Genomic DNA, 13,684 nt, shown 5'->3' on the forward strand with positions numbered 1-13,684 from the left:
CTGATTCCCAAAAGAAAAAAAAAGCAAAAAAACCAAAACCAAAATCCAAACAAACAGAAAACAAAAACAAACAAAAACCACAACATAACTTAGTAGTCAGAAGATACAGGCACAGCTTCCAGTCTGTTACATTTTAAGGCAGATCTAGGAGAGAACCTTTCACACCAGTCTGGCAGGACATCTAAAGACAGTATCTAGAGAGGACAAAACTGAGCACAAGGCTACAAAGGATGGAAAGGGAGAGAACAAATGCAAGGCTGCACATCAGTTAAGTCTTCTTTCACTTTTTTCAGCAGCAAGAACCCAAAAGTTCAAACATCGGTGCAGGTACCAAGTCAGTCTACCTGACTAGAGATGGCCAGCTATGGAACGATAAACACAAAAGATAAGAATGTGAGATTTATCAACCCCAATAAAAAAGGACTTGGTAAGAAGTTTCTTCTCAGTTAGAAACTCAGCCTCAGATTTAGCATAATCACAGAAAAAAAAATATATTTGACTGTTTTGTGAAAAGAGCTTGCAGGGTTAGGAGATTTTTTTTTTTTGTCATTGTTTTAAAGCCAGTTCCACGGGCCTGGCTAACAAGGGCATGGCTATTCACATCCCATTTTAATGGATTTAAACTCAAGGATACTGGATGGTAATGCTAAACTTGAGCAGAAAAGTAAAGATCCAGGTAAGACAAATCTACCTACCCCATCGACAAACTGGCATGGCTGTTAAGGGCAGGTCCAAACCTTCCCAGTATCCTCCTGTTTGTTACATGGGTTCACCTCTCCATTAGTTATACTTTTAACAGCTACAATGAGGTCTTGATTTCTACTTTCTTACCCCATTCTGCAGGCCTACTTGGAGATTTTCTTTCTGGTGACAAATTACTCCTGAGCTCAGAACTTCCCCCACAAATGTAACTGTGTGACAGAGATGTCCACCCTACCCTCAGCAGTATTGCCACATCTTAGAACCTGACTGCCACTCATGTAATTTTCTCCCTGTGTTATCTGGCAAAGCTACAAACGGGGCAGAGGAGCTTATTATCCCATCCCAACTCTGGAGGGTCACTGCCCCACTCAGTCACATTCAGGTGATATCCAGACAAGCATCTTTCCACATCAAAGTTATAACTCCTCTGTGAAAGCTCTGAAATATAATGGACAACAGGCATCACAAAAACAGTCATTCCCAATTAAAAAAAAAAAAAACTCCAACTAAAAATATATTCTATGAATACAGCTTAAATTCTCAATAACTTCCACTCACTATTCTGACCTATTGTTTCGTTGTTTATCTGTCCGGTACTGAGTAGAAACTTGACACTGTGCCCTTTTCTCAGATTTACCTTGATCTGAAAACAGTTCCATGTTCAGAACAGCAGCACCATCCTTCCTCCACTGCCTATACCTAGTCTCAAGAATCACCACTCCTACTGTTTTTGCAAGCAGCTGTTAAAAGCAACTGGGAGAGAATACCAGGCAAGACAGACTTCTGAACCAGCCTCAAGTGTCAGCTATGCACCTCACCTATGGCACTAATCCTCCATCCCAAATTACACATGCTACCACACCATTCCTACTGATGCTGCCCACAGTACCGAAATATTCACCTGCCTTGTACAGCTCCACATCAGGGCACTGATCCATTGAACAAGACTTGTCAATCATTCTCTACACTTGGACATTCATCACAATAAAGGGCAGTTGTTTGTTTGTGGTTTTTCCCTCCAGGGAATGACACCATAAGATTTATACCAAAACATTTACTCCAGACCATTACCAGATCGGTGAATTTCCAAAACGGGATTGGAGGAGATGCTATGTCAGGGAAAGTGTGATCACTGTTTTTGAATGCTATTTTTGGTTTCAGTGTCTGATGGGTATCTCCAAACTTTCAACAGAAACTTTATCATGAAGCATATGTCTGTTTATGCATAGTACACAATGTGACAGACCTACAAAGTCAAGGAAGGGACAAGATTACCAGAGAGCAGATTTGTCATAAAACCAGTTTGGCATTCTCTCATTTTTGCACATAATCCTTTTCCAGATTATGCCCATATTTTCCACTTACCCAGCAAGTATGGACAATTGTTGAAGCCATTGTAGAAGCAGAGTGTCTAAAAGACGCTAAACACAAAAGTACCACATAAAAAAACCACACAGATAATCAAAATATAAAAAATTATGTATGCTATGTAAAATTTTATATCCAGTAGCCACCTTCTAGGACTTTAAACCTCATCTTAAGCTTATTCCAGATAAAAAATTTTCTATGTTCATTCATCGAGACAAAATTTAAATTCTTACCAGTTCCATTAAAATCATATAATGGCTTTAGGAAGCATCCCTTCCAGTAGTCATGTATAACAGAGCTTAGGTGTGCCACTGCCTGCAAAATCAAGGCTGCAGACTAAAACTGTAGTAAAAGACTTGCAACTTAAAATGAGGAGACCTGAATGCACAACAAAATAAAATTTAAAAGAAATTCAGCACCAGCCATGTTCAAAACAACTTTCTGTCGGTAATCTGCCTGTAAGATAACATTCTCAGTTAAATATTTTCTTCAGAAAGGCCTTCCTTCCAGCAGCAAACAACCAGTATTTTTGGGCAAACTAGTTTTCCAACCCAAATGCACAAAGGGACTAAAACTGGGGTTTACACTGGAACCTGTCTTCTTCACGATGCTCTCATAAAACTGCAATAGATACCTGGCTGTAACCTAGGTAACAGCAAGTAAAGTCAAGTCCTGTGTAAACTATTATGTCTTTTAACAACCGGAAAATTAGAAATAAAAAGTGTAGCTTAGTACAGAAATCATGTACTGCAATCTACTAGATAAACAGTCTGTAAGTATTTCACATCCTTAAATGAAGCAGAGGCAGATACAAGCTTTAAAACTTGCAATTTCATTTCAGAAGGAACCTTCAGGTTCTTCTGAAGAATTTCTATTATCTGTCTTTACTTAAATGCAAATCTTAGCTCTGTCTTCAAGTATGCAGAAAGCTACAGATTTTGTACACACCAAGAAAGACCCAGGCTTACAATATATACATCTAACAATCGCCATGAACCTGACATAATAAAATTTGTGAATGACACATCCCTTTCTCTGCCTTTGATTCTAGACCAAGTGTGATGTGAAGACCTGGGAGTTTTTTCTAAAACATGATTTCCAAAAAAAATTGGAGAAGGTCACACAATTCAGTTACCTGGAAATAAGTATCATACTACATGACCTATTCCTTATCTGTGTGAGCATATTTTTTCCTCTGCTCAAAGTTTCTGCTGTAGTTCCTGCTGCTGCAGCTCTAGCGGTATCAGCCAGTAACACCACCCAAGGCAAGCCGAGGGGGCTGCTTGTATTGTCACTGTCACATGGTGTAAAATTGCTGTGAGCAGGATGAGACAATGATGTGCTCGAATGACAGCAGCTGTTCTGTGCTGGCATGCCACAAGCAGAGCTGTAATCACAGCCAGGTGCAATGGTGGGAATTTTGGGGGATAAAGGCAGCGCCTGCACCTGTGGCACTCTGTAACTTCTAGCCATGCAATATTTGTTCTTTACAGACCATCTGTCATTTTGACAAGCTCCCTACCTGACCGTCACTGGAGCAGCCACCTTTTTTTATTTCCTTACCGAGGCCTTTCTCCCTTTTGTACACCATCCAATTTCTGCCTCATACGTGCCTCATAAACAGAAAAGGATATGGTAACTATGGTGTAGGAACCAGTGAATCATAAGAATTTGAAACACTCCTAGTTACAGTGATCAAAGCTAAATCCTTTAGGAAGATTATCCACACCAGAACCCTGAAAAAGAAATGTGACTCAAGTACTTTCATATTGCATCTTTGAGATAAAGCACAATCCCCTGTGTAACTGCGAAGGGCTACCTCCAGTTACGCTTAACTACGGTGGGAACATTGTAACAGGGGCTGCTGTGCCTCTTGATCTATCTATGCAGCTCCAGGCCTGGCAACCGGCTGCGAACGCAACAGTCCACAGGCTGAGACCACAACTCTGAGGCCATTCAAGAGAAGGTTTATTCGGAAAACAAAGAAATAGGGAAAAACAATACAAATCAACCACACATTTAAACAACGAGGAGTACGAGCCTTACAAGCAAGGGATAAAAGGCTCCAAATCCTCTCGCGCCCCTGCACCCATCGTCGTGCGAAACGGCGGAGGGGCAGCGCTCACAAACGATGCGAGTGGCGACGATTTCACCACTTCTCCAAAAATACGGCTCCCGGGGGAGCCGGTGTGCCCGAGGTACCGCGGGAGCGGAGCGGAGGGGCAGGGCGAGACCCTTCCCGGCGGCGCGGCCCGGCCAGGCGCTGCTGGCTCCTCGGAAGTTCGCCCCCCGCTCCCGCAGATGACCGATACCCGCACCGCGGCCACCACCCCCCGAACACCAACACACCCCTCAGCCACCGCCACCGCGCCCGGCTCCGGCTCCTGTCGCCGCTTTTGCATTTCCAGAAGCACTCTGGCCGCCCGCTCTGGCCAACGTCTCAAGGAGGGCACCGCTCTCGCGCAACTGCGGCCGCAGTTCATTGTCCCTTCGCAAGGGAGAGGGGGATGACCCATCCCGCGCAGGGACATCGGCACGGCCCGGGCAGATACCACGGACAGCGAGCCCCCACCGCCCCACCCCGACACCGAGCCCGAGCCCCGTTGCCAGAGAAGTTGGGAGCGGCGCGGGCGCTCCCCACGCCGGGCAGCCCCCCCCAGCCCCCATCCCTCCCTGCCCCCGCAGGGCACGGGCAGCGCCCGCAGCCGCGGGACGCCCGCGGTTCGCGGAGCAGCGGCGGTGGCGGCAAACACCTACCCGGAGAGCTTCCCAATCTTCACAAAGCTAAACACATCCATCCATGCGGCCGGCTAGCTCTGCCCGTCACAGTCACTCACTCCAGCAGCAGCGGCGGCGGCGGCAGCAGCTCCATGTCGGGAGAAGGTTGCGTCCAGCGGCAGCAACAGCCCTTGCAAAAAAAGCAGGAGCCGGCGAAGACAGCGGCTGCTACCCCCCTCCGGCGGGGAGCTGGGCGTGCAGCATCTCGCAGGACCGGCGCTCATCTGCGCGCAGCCCTCCCCCCGCTCCCCCCGCCCCGCTCCCCGCCTGCCGTGCGCTCTCCCGGGGTAAGTCCGGAGCGGAGCGGGCGCCGGGGCTGCCCGGCAGGAGCGCTGCCCGCAGCCCGCGCTCCGGGAGCGGAGGGGGAGGCGACGGCGCTCCGCCGCCCCTCTGCAGTGCCCAGAGGAGGGAGGCGGCGGGGGTGCTGAGGAGAGCGCAGGCTGTATCGCGGTGCCTTCTCCTCTGGCCGGCCGTGCGTCCGCTCCGCTGGGCGAGCGCAGGGCGCGGGCGGCGGCCCGGGCGAGCGCTGATCGCCGCTCCAGCCCGAGGCGGCGCTGCGGGCGCCGGGCCGAGCTCAGCGCTCCCCACAGGGCCTCCCGGAGCCGCGGTGCCGGGGAAGGAGGGCGAGGGGTCCGGGTGTGAGGGGCACGGCTGCGGTTCCGCGGGGCAGGGAGCGGAACGCTGAGCGAGAGGGGAAGGGGAGCCCTGGTAAGTAGGAGGCGACATCTCCCCAGCCTGGGAGAAGCACCCTGGGCCTTGCAAAAGCAAAAACTTGGGAAAGCAGAGAGCCGTCTTTGCTTCGACGATCACGCTGCTCCGTGCAGTCCCCGAGGGTGAGGAAGGGCCTTTTGGCTTTCAGCCCTCGCACTGAGTGCTCATCAGTGGTGGACCGAGGACAGGCACCGGGCTGAAATCCGCCGCCTGGCTGCTGGTACTATCCTGTGATCTCCCTATACACGCCAGGAAAGAGACCTGAACGGACGGCGTCCCCGTTGTGGCAGGAGCATGACAAGGCTGGTTTGTGGCAACATAATTAAAGTCAAGCATTCTTCATACCACATCTTGTGGAAAAAATGATTAATCTAGGGCTCCTGACACAAGAACACGAACAGATGCATTGCCTTTTACTTATGTCCTGCTTCAGGCTTTAAATGAGGCACTGGACTTCAGGTCTCCATAAGTTTCCTCTGAGTGGGCAGAACAGGAAGGCAGGTGAAATTCAAATTCATCTCCACACAAACTCTGCACTGTAATACAGTAATTCTCTGTATGGGAGTGGATTCTCTCCACTTAATTGTTTTCATTTGTATTTGTTCTCTGAATGGATTGATATGTGCTTTACTTTGTGCCCTCACAGAGTTTCAGTCTCTTCTGCAGGCTTGCACGTGCACCCTCCCACCAACCAAGAACTTAGAAAATAACAGTAGAGCTCAACACATATACTCCTGCAGCTGGATGAAAACAATGCACTTTTTTAATACTAAAACTTGTATTGATAAGAGAACAAAAAGAACAGGCAGTACTAACACAGTGTGCATTGGGTTTCAAACTATTCTTTAAAACAATAGCAACAAAGAATGATTGATCATCTATTTATATTGTGAGAACATTGAACTGCTAGCTAAAAAGCACTTCCTGGCCTAGCATAGATGTAAACGGCTTGGGCATATTCTGAAACACCATATGAAATATTTTATGCTAGTGCATCAAAATATTTATGTGGTACTTACGTGTACTCTATTTATTTATTGTTATTCTATATTTTTTTAAACTGCAGAACCTGTGCCTGTCATTCATGCTGCTCTATTGATTGGTAAAAGTTACAAAGATAACACAGTTTCAGCTGGTTAGAAACTGATTTATTTATAAATCTGTCATTATTTATTTATAGAGTGAGGAGATAGGCCAAGATCCTACAAAGATAACTGAAACTGATGAAATGATACAGCATATATAAGATTAAGCACATATGTTCCATATCAAACAAGGTTCTCGTCTTGAGCACTTCATGCTCCAAGGCTTCTCACATAAAGGTGCCTTAGAGGATAGTGGTAAATGCCAGAAAAATGAAGAAATTCTAAGGGGTCACTGGAATTTCTGTGGTTTCAGGATCTTTCAGTGGAAAGGCAAATGTGATCCTAGGATACGCTGGCTGAAGTATTTTCAGTAGCAATATGTAGAAAAGCAGAAAGCATAAGATCAGATCAGAAATGCCATACTCTGCTTATTCAAAAAGTACATTTATGAAAAATGAGAGCAGGTGCAGGGGTGTTAAAGGTAATGAAGAGTCAGTCTTATGACAAGAAGACATTTTGCCTAGCAAAACAATGACTAAGAGATAAAAAAGATCGTTGTTTATAAACATCAGTATTGTAAACACAGGGTGTGTACCCAAAATGGTAGGCCTTTGTGAAAGTCATTAAAATTTGAAATGAAGCTGAAATTATCTCCTCTTTCTTTAGCTTTCCAAAAAGATATATGCCATATTGCTGTGTTTATAGTTACTTTTATATTTTTTTTCCTAGGCAGAAGCTATTGTGACATTGCAAATCTTCCAGAATGCCTGTGGAGATACTCTTGGACCAGCCAACCTGCTGGAGGTTCATTAATAGCAGTATCATAGGAGCCATACTCCCAGATGTGAGACATGAAAAGAGACTCTGGGCAAGTGCCCTTCCTACTGTGCTAAATGCTGATAACCTTTTGGAGCTGTGCAATGTGAGAATCGCACATGGGGAAGGAGGCTGGGGTATGAGAGTGAACTTTGGTTCATGGTTCTTTGGCTTCTGCTGTCATGGCAACTGGATACAAAACTGTCAGTCTCATAGTAAAAGATTAAAATTTGCCTACCCAAAGAAGCGAAGTGGTGGGCGTTGTTCTGTTTCAAGAGTGAGTGTTGATATGTGTAGTTTGGACTGGCTTTGAAGACATCAACTGTACATTGAAATAATATTTTGGTATTTTATCTTCATTTGCAGAAATATCAATTAGACTATGTCATGACTGCACTCTTGCACATACATTTATACCTTTCAGTTACTACAGTGGGATTCTTCTCAATAGCTACCAAAATTTCAGGATCCAGCCTCAGCTAGTCATACCCTACCTCTGTCGTGCACAGTACTTAGCACTCCAAACCATCTCTTTCTAGGAAAAGTGACATAAATTGCCTTTTGCAGGTGCTTTATTTTCTTTGTTAACTCCAGTGAGAGGCAGCACAGATGCCTGCCTTTCACTAGAGGACTGTCTTCCAGATGACTGAAGTCAGGTGAAGTAAAACCCATTTGAATGTGACAAAGGTACATGTAAACACTGAATGAGAACAGGCAGCCAGAGACAGCAAACCAACACGTACTCAGTATCTCAGTAACAAATAATAATTGAACATGAACATTTCTAATCTGAAAGTAAGAATCTGACATCCCTTCCTGGCTGAATTCTTACCTGGCTTTTTACCTTTTTTTTTTTAGATAGTAAATATAGCTTTTTGAGGATGCTTTGTTACCGTGCACTATCGTCTTTTTATTATGCCTGGCCAGAGTAATCAAATTAGGACACTTAATACTAATGCTTTGTGTAATCACAGATATCCTTGTGTAGACTGTGGGCCAGTAAAAGCCTTAAATTCATATAGTATGGCAGTTTCATAGGCATTTTTAGAGAAGGAAATCTGTGTCATTTTATGATGCTCCCTCTTCTGAAGGAAATGGCAGACATATGTAATGCAGACAGGAAAGCTATACTATCTAAACTTTAAAACCAAGTAATGTGTAAAACCAGTCACTGTAAAGACTTAATTTTTTTGAAAACCCTGTTGTTTTAGTCCTAGAGAATCTGCTATGAAGATGCATTGTGTATATCTTTACAACTGACATGAAGAAACACTTATGTTTTTGTTCCTGAGTTCAAAGGTTTTTTATTTTTTCTTCTGAGGCACTAAATAATCCCCAGAAGAAGATGCTTTGGGATTGCCTGGATACCAAGCAGCACAAACATTTAGCCCTGTAGCTGGACCAGTAGCATCTTGTGTCATTTATAGGATGCATAAAGTTTGATCCCAGATAATTTAAATGAAGACAGGTAGAATCCTAAACCAAGCACATAATATTTAAATACTTCTGTAGGTCTCACAAGTTTTTCTCCAAGTGAATTAAAAACTCACCACTATAATTTTTTTGAGACTAGTCAAGTAGGATTTTTAGTGATTTGGAATCTTTTAAAAGATACTTTAAAGTGCTGTGTCTCATCTTCAAAATGGTTTAAAAGTCATCAAATTGGAATTTTTTTTTTAGATAAGAGCTGAAGGTTCTATGATTTTTCTGCAGTGCTTGATATTACTCATATCCAAATGGCAACAATGTGTAAAGAAATGTGATAATAAAATCCATTGAGTAAGGCGGTGTTAATACATAGCTGGTGATGCAAAGTTTTAAGGGAAGATATTTTGTCATTGTGATCTCCTACTTATTGATTGTTATTTCTAAAGATAGTTGGTAATGATTCTGTCATGTAGTAAGTCCTGTAATACTCTGGGTACTTGTATTTTAAACTGTTACATTCTTTTTTTTCAGCCTTGAGCCTTCGAAACAGGCATTTTGTAGAATACATTTCTATATCCTGGTGCTTACCAACACGATACAGTTCTACATAAAAACATTGTAATCATTACAGATTTTCTCCATGTCTGTATTTACAGCATTATCAAGAAGTTCCTCTGCTTACGTTGGATCTGTGCAGCAGATTCTACCTGTCATTTTTGGCACCTGTGTCAAATAGAGCTTTTTTCAGGCCTATTTTATAATTGACCCATACAGAGTGCTAAACTCTGTATATTTTCAATTTTGCTGAGTAATTTAGTGTGGTGGACATGGTATGTCAAAGTGCAAAATTAGGTAATAGATAGAAAATTTAAATAGCAGATAAGATTTTCTTTCTTGCCAATTAAGAAAAGAATCTAGAAGCCTAAAGGATACTGAATTGCATAGAACAACATAAGCAAGAATATTGCAACTGATGCAACAATTCTGCTGAAGCCACACATATGTAGTCAAACCTATATTTATCAGGACAGTTAACAAAAACTACTGATTGCTATTATGAACTGAAAACTTTTGCAGTATATTGAGCCTGTAGCATTAGAAAAACACCATTAAATAGAATATTTGTCTATGCTGCAATACTCAGATGAGGTCAAGATAAGGAAGAGAACCTTAGACAACATTTTCTACTTTGATGAATAAGACAATGCTAATGCATTAGTTATTTTAAAATGAAATTATCTTTATTAAAAAGGATTCACTTTTCTGGAATGGGTATGTATGAAATATTCAAATCAGAATATGGAAAGGACTGTTATCTACAGTTACTCTTTTACTGACAAATGGACCCAATTCAAGAAAATGGTAGATATTCTTATAATCAGCCCTATTCATGGCTTCACTTAATCTAAAATATAACTTGAAACAATCACGAAGTTAAGCACGTGTTTAAGTGTTGGTTGAATAAATATGACTTCACAAATCATAAGAAAATGTATAGAGATGAATCAGAAAAAAAGAAATTTGAAATGCTAATGTGCAAGTACTTGTGCTTAAAATTCATTTACAATAAAATGAAAATTGAGGAAAAGTAAAACCTCATTCACCCTCTTTCTGAAAGGCAATCCTGATTCTGCCATCAGGGTTTTTCTCATACTTTAGCCAAAACTGATTGCAGAATGAAAATTTTGTGGCAACTTCAGAGAAAATGATCAAAGTATGAACTTCTAAATTAATAAAATGTTAAAAAGCAGGAATACCACTGAAGTCCTTCTAGTACTATCTGTGATTAAAATGATCAAATATGTGCTGAATTTTAAAAATCAGAGGCATATTCAATTTTTTTTTTTACGATATCATCAAACCAAGGGCAAGATTGTTGTGGTGGAATTGTACTGGGGAAGGAAGCCTTTGTTTTTGTTTGTAGTCTGAAGTTTAAAATATTTATTATTCTTCCCAGTAGCAGATTCTTATTTTAGTTATGGATTAAAAATTTGCCAACTTGTCTGTATTTGTTTTTTTTTCTGTGTTAGAATGGGATATTATGGTGAAACTTAAGAAATACTGTAAACTTTTGTTCTGTGTTCATTCAGGTATATGCAAACATCTCAGCAAAGAGGGGGAAAAAATGCAATGTCACAGGTGCAAAATAGCTCAGAGTCAGAGGAGAGAGAGAAGAAAAAAAAGCAAAAAAAAAGAGATTTTCCCAAAGAGCAGAAACTTCACAGACACAGCATTTGTATCTGGGTGCCAAAACCTAGTTTTCTCAGTCCATATTTAGGCACTTGCACATAGGTGGCCTACTTGTCAGTAATACTAAACATTCACAAATGAAAAAGAGATTGCTAGGTACTTTTAAAAACCAAGCAGCTTATACAAAGTTGCCTAAGTATGTGAAGAGACAAAACATGTTGTCATAAAATTTCCAGCCTGTAGTTTGAAAGATCACACACCCCATATTTTATCCACTACAATGTGTTCTTTTGATCTTAATTGCAGGTTTAATACATCTAGGCCTGTGAATTATAAGTGAGGTCTCAGGCAGAGGAATTACTCTCAGCTAAAGTAAGTTACAGCACGCTGCAGCTGCTCTTCCTGACCACAGCATCAGCAGGACAGCCACTCTGTACTTCAGGGGCTCTTCTCAGTGTAAATCTGGGTTTGCAAGGTGTGTCCAGGCAACTGTTTCATGTGGCTTGCGCTAAGAATGCTGTTTTTTGCAGGCAGAAGAGAAGACTGCAAATCTGTCAGTAAGAGAGTTACTCAGATTGTATGCTCAGCATACTAAGAAACTTGATAAGGAGTCTTGCTCGAGACACTTCTGTTTATTCAAGTGACCACTGGTGAGTGTCACTAAGGATTTTGATTTTTGTTCAGGCTCTGTAGTGCTTCTAGAACAGAAAATGAATCCCTAATGTGTCTTAACAAGAAATACTGGAGAGTAACTATCTTGGGGATATGGTATGGGGAAAGACCAGCAGGGACTGCAAAGCTGAAAGGGACAAGAACATGCCATAAAGTTCACGTAAGTTTCTTAAGAAAGTATGTGCAATTTTTAGAAATGTACTGCAGTTGATTAAAGTTATCCTGTAAATACAGTGCATTTAGAAAACTATTTCCTTACTACAATGTACAAGCCTAATGCTTTCAGCTAGGAGGAAATAGAAAACCAGCTTTCCAATCCCCATCAGCAAGTGGCCTGCCACGTGCCTGAGTAACCTGTGTGCAAAGCTCTTGTGCCATGTTTTCTGTTTGCCCAGATCATCAAGAAACATTGACAAGAGAGCTTCACACCTGTTCTCACTTCTTTGGCTACCAGTTCTAGTCTGGGTGAAATTCATAACCTGTTTTGTCTCCATACTCATTATCTCAGACCTGTTTTACCCTTCCCCCTTTGCAGCATGCAAACCCTGAGGTTTAAAGCAGCGAGACGGACTGCAGAGCATCCTCCAGGGCATGCTGTTCTGCCTAGATCATGCACCTTGACCGCACAAATGGACATGCACACCTTCTGGAGTCAAAAATGAGTCAAAGAGCCAACACACAACATAAGAGCCATCAGTCTGTGCAGATCAGCTTACAGGGTAGAGACATTTTAGAGCACAATGCAAGATCACTTTCTTTGTGCTCCCTAGTAGAAACAGTCTTTAGAATTCACTGACATTTAATCATGTGCCTCATATCACTTCTTTTCAGAGCAGCTATTTTGGTGCTATGTGGGGGTTGTCACAGAAATGGTTGCCTAATTCTGATCTAAATTTTGTAATGTGCACCCAGATCTTCTACAGATATGTATTTTACATCCAAATGCAATAATAATAAAGGAATTTAAAGTGATTCCATTTAATGAAAGAGCAGTAACATACTTAACAGATATTCCTAGCTCTTGCAAAAAAGAAACATGGCGCAATTTCCACAAAGCCCTTGGGAAAATTGTTCCCACTGCCCAACCCATTGCTTGAGTTTCTGCAGCTGCAGGTGAATGGTATTTTAGTCAAATTCAAAAAACCAGGACTTGTTCCATGTAAACATCGGCGTTGGTATTTTCAAATCACAGCAGGCCTCATAAAATGCCTGGGGTTCAGAACTATGTCGGAGCTTAGCAGCCAGAATAATATCAGTGAAACTGTCAGGAAGCTTGCTGGCTTCATGCAGCAAGGAACACAGAGCTATGTGAGATTTTTCCTTTCACTTGCAGTGAAGCAGTAAGAAAGAGGTGAGGAAAGGGGCTGCTCACTTTATGTTCCATGAAATACTTTTGTGACTGTAGATTTAAATCAGTCCAGTGAGTACCTTATGGGTGGTTTTAAGATGATATAAATGTCCTATTAAAGCCTTCTTGTATTTCTCTGCTGAGAATAGTACAATTATTTGTTTACAATATGCCAAAGCACTTTTTCCCCCTGGATGATTCTTTCAAAGTTAGGTTATTGCATATCTGCATTTCATTACTCAGAAATACAAGTTTCATCTGAACGAAAACTGAAACCCCAAATCTTAGCTTTTAAAAAGGACAAAAAGAGGACATAAAGAGAAATTGAATTCTCTACAGAGTTTGTACAAATCCAGTGTGTTTTGAAGGGTAGTCCATGATTCCAGCTAACTTTACAGATTTCTGATTGGATAGAAATCCTGCTTTGTCTGCTCTAGTCCTCTAGAAATTCCTCCCTCTCCCTCCAAAGCCTGCTGGCCTGCTCTGTCATCTTTGTTTTCGTCTTCTATGCGTGATGTCAAGACCCCCTTCTATAACTTACCTTTGTGCACCTGCAGTCTCCTGATCCTTCTCTCATTGAGCACCC

The 13,684-nt window shown here is 42.2% G+C and overlaps 1 protein-coding gene across 3 annotated transcripts in view; it reads right to left on the reverse strand.

The window, feature by feature from the left end:
• FRMPD4 (FERM and PDZ domain containing 4) overlaps positions 1-13,684 on the reverse strand; it is a gene marked incomplete at both ends in the record, with an annotated part of 393,220 nt that overhangs the window by 288,130 nt on the left and 91,406 nt on the right. For 2 of the 3 annotated variants that reach the window (XM_084201309.1, XM_084201308.1), the window contains one exon: positions 4,828-4,868. The exons of the other annotated variant lie outside the window; for it this stretch is intronic. In XM_084201309.1, coding sequence (XP_084057435.1) covers positions 4,828-4,868 — 41 coding nt within the window. Of the gene's footprint in view, positions 1-4,827; positions 4,869-13,684 lie in introns of those variants that run through there. 3 annotated transcript variants of the gene reach the window in all.

Source organism: Fringilla coelebs (assembly GCF_963513975.1).
Source record: "Fringilla coelebs genome assembly, chromosome: 2".
In the NCBI taxonomy this organism is placed as follows: domain Eukaryota; kingdom Metazoa; phylum Chordata; class Aves; order Passeriformes; family Fringillidae; genus Fringilla; species Fringilla coelebs.